General features: G+C 39.2%; 1 protein-coding gene across 1 annotated transcript; it reads right to left on the reverse strand.

The window, feature by feature from the left end:
* Positions 1-2,283: 2,283 nt before the first annotated feature.
* Positions 2,284-2,673, reverse strand: LOC122322145 (uncharacterized). The gene has a single exon (XM_043213585.1). The coding sequence runs from the start codon at positions 2,671-2,673 to the stop codon at positions 2,284-2,286; it is 390 nt and encodes a 129-aa protein (XP_043069520.1).
* Positions 2,674-2,989: the final 316 nt, after the last annotated feature.

Here is a 2,989-nt window from a genome sequence, read left to right on the forward strand (position 1 = left end):
TAATTCAGATCTGGTCCCTGGCTATTATTATTAATCAAGAAATTGAGCGTGCTTCCGACGACATACGCAATTTAAGCGTAGATAAAAGACAGAAACCGGGAAAAGGTAAATTAATTTCAGAAGAAAGCTAGATCACACTGCGAGAAGGAAAGAAAAAAAATGAAAATTCGGAAAACGAGACGCTGATGTCATTACGTCTGTGGCCCACCCTACCTAAGATCACTGGCTCCAAGTTTAATTCGCGTGATCCCTTTAGGTACCCTTACGACCGCATCATCATTGGCAGAGTTCTAACGGAAAAATTACTCCATAGCTTTGTTTAAATTCATTTTTGTTTAATAATCTAAATTAAATTCTATGTTTAAGGTGGAATAAAGAACAGGATAATTTCATGAAATTAGGCATGTATAACCAATTTAGTATAAGAGGATCTTAATCTTAATAAGGCTTAACATTTATAAAAATATATAGAAAATTTCCTAGTAGACAACATAGGTTAAACTTAACTTAAATTTCTAATCGTTCTTACTGACAAAAATATCTTATGTGGTTCTCATTTTTTCTTCAGTGTTTTCATTTTTTCAATTTAATTTTTTCTTTGCTAGTATTATTATTTATTTGATAAATTTAGAAATTAGAATTCATGTAAAATTTAGAAATGTTTTTTTTTTTTTTAAATAAAAGAAATTTTAATTTTTCCACTTTAATTTGCTTTTAGCTGGGGTTGTTTTGCTTTTTAATTGGGTTTGTATATTTTTCTTTTTTTTAATCATTAGAATGTGAATGCCGAGTATGAATTAACCAACGAACGAGATTTGTTTTATAGTGACTCACTTTGTGTACTCTCCACGACGAAGATCGATCTCCCGAGGGGTACCTGCAATAGAACAGCGACTTTGGTTCGCCAGGGGTTGAATAGATACCGAGCATTCATCTGTTTTAGACAACCAGCTATTTTCTTAAACTAATAAAAATTTTCAGAGACCTAAGATTCCTAAGATTTACATAATTGTATTTTTTTTTTTCCTTTGTATATTTTTTTATGTTTTATAATTTCTTTTTCTAATTGTTCTTTTTTCTAATTTCTTTTTCTAATTCTCAATTATATGTTTTATAATTTAGGTGTAGGTACCTACATATATTTCCTGTTCTGAACAATATTTGTTTAAGTTTGATTTTCATTTAGTATTTAAATTAATTTTATTTCCAATTTTTTTTTCCAGTGCAGCCATCGCATATTATAGGTTAAATGTTGATAAAATTCTGACACTGGGCGAATTTATAGTTTTTTTTTTTTTTTTTTTCCTTTTAATAATTTACACCAATCGAAAATGAAAGATTATTCCCAGTGTCGTGGCTGATCTCTATTGTTTTGTTTGGCCGATGGCCTGGTATATGACAATTTTGGTGCACTACATATTTGCTCTGCACTAAGCAGCTATTTTATGTGACCTAGTTGATTGCCGCTGCTCAGGTAGCTACCAAGGGTGAGCTTCTGAGACGGTTACAAAAAAAAAATATAAATAAACGAGCGGGTTTTCTGCCCGCTAAGATGGGGCGAACGCTGGTGCTGGGTTGTTGGGGTGTTCCTGTTGTTGGGGTGCTCCTGTAGACGCGGGGCGTGGCTCCCAGTACGGCGTCCAAGGGGTGCTCCAGTAGGCACTACGTGTCCCGTCGCTCCTTCGGCGATGTCCGGACGATCCCTCGATGCCCGCGCAACTCAGCACTTGCTGTAGCCGCGGGTGGCCAAGGCGGTCCGATTATCCACTGGGACCCAAAAAAAAAAAATCTAATAACGAACGCCGTCAGAAACCGGCTCAAGCCAAGTTGCTTAATTTTTTTGGCTTACCTAGGCAGCCGCCAAAATAAATAAATGAATAAGCCACTTGCTCTTCCGGAACACTTGTATATATATATTCCCGACTTAATGAGCGGCACTCGGATTAGACGCGTGTGATCGCTTCGAATAACTTTTGACGAAAAGAACGTATCCGGAATTCGGATACGGGTCAGCAAAGTTGGCTGCGATGCAGAGCCGAGCTTTGCATTGCGAATCTGTCATGCATGTCAGCTGGTCTATTGCACCTGTAGCTGCGGGTACACTAATTCAGTAATGCAAAAGCTACGTGCATATGTACCTATGTAAGAATAGAGCCTACTTCCAGGCTAACTATATTTATAAGCGCTTGCGCAACGCTTCAGGCGCTGTTACAAAACCCCCCGCCGAAATCCAGCTAGGGTATTTGTACCAGATACCCTAGATGGATACCGCCTGAAGCTAGGTCACTGGCGAATATCCTTGGCATGGTAAGTGCCTAATAACCGACCCTGTGGATCTTCCAATTCGTAGTAGCAGTTACCCAATTTCTTGCGCACCCGGGCTTTGACAAACGACGGCCCAAACTTGGCATTGTATCCGGATTGGAAACAGCTTTGCTTGAAATTACGTCGGAAGACCTCTTGACCGACGTTGAAAGATACTGACTTTGTCCGAAGATTATATCTCTTTTCGTTTTCATCATGCATCTTCTGCATCCGTTTTTTAGCTTCCATATGAACAATTTCGAAAGACTCCGGACGATTGAAAAGTACAGAACGATCGTCGAGCAGGTTCAGCTTCCTTAGCAGAGAATATGTGGCACCCGATGTGATCATATGTTGTCCATAGACCATATAGTACGGAGACGTTCCGATGCTAGAATGCACAGAGGAACGCAAAGCACAACTAATTCTACTCAAGTTCTCATCCCAGTCCTTTTGGTCAGGACGTACATAAGCCCTGATCCCTGGAATAACGGAGCGATTAACGCGTTCCGAAGCGTTAGCTTGAGGGGCATGCACAGCTGTTAATACGTGCGTTACTCCGTACTGCTGCATTAGCTTTTTAAAACCTTCAGCTCGAAATTGGGAGCCGTTATCTGAAACAATGGTCTCTGGCACCCCAAAGGTCATAAAAAGTTCACTCTCAAGATAGTTTACTACTACCGCG

Source organism: Drosophila bipectinata, chromosome 4, assembly GCF_030179905.1.
Source record: "Drosophila bipectinata strain 14024-0381.07 chromosome 4, DbipHiC1v2, whole genome shotgun sequence".
In the NCBI taxonomy this organism is placed as follows: Eukaryota; Metazoa; Arthropoda; class Insecta; order Diptera; family Drosophilidae; genus Drosophila; species Drosophila bipectinata.

Coding starts and splice junctions, on each gene's coding strand:
- LOC122322145 (XM_043213585.1), bottom strand. CDS start 2,673: ATGGTCTATGGACAACATATGATCACATCGGGTGCCACATATTCTCTG.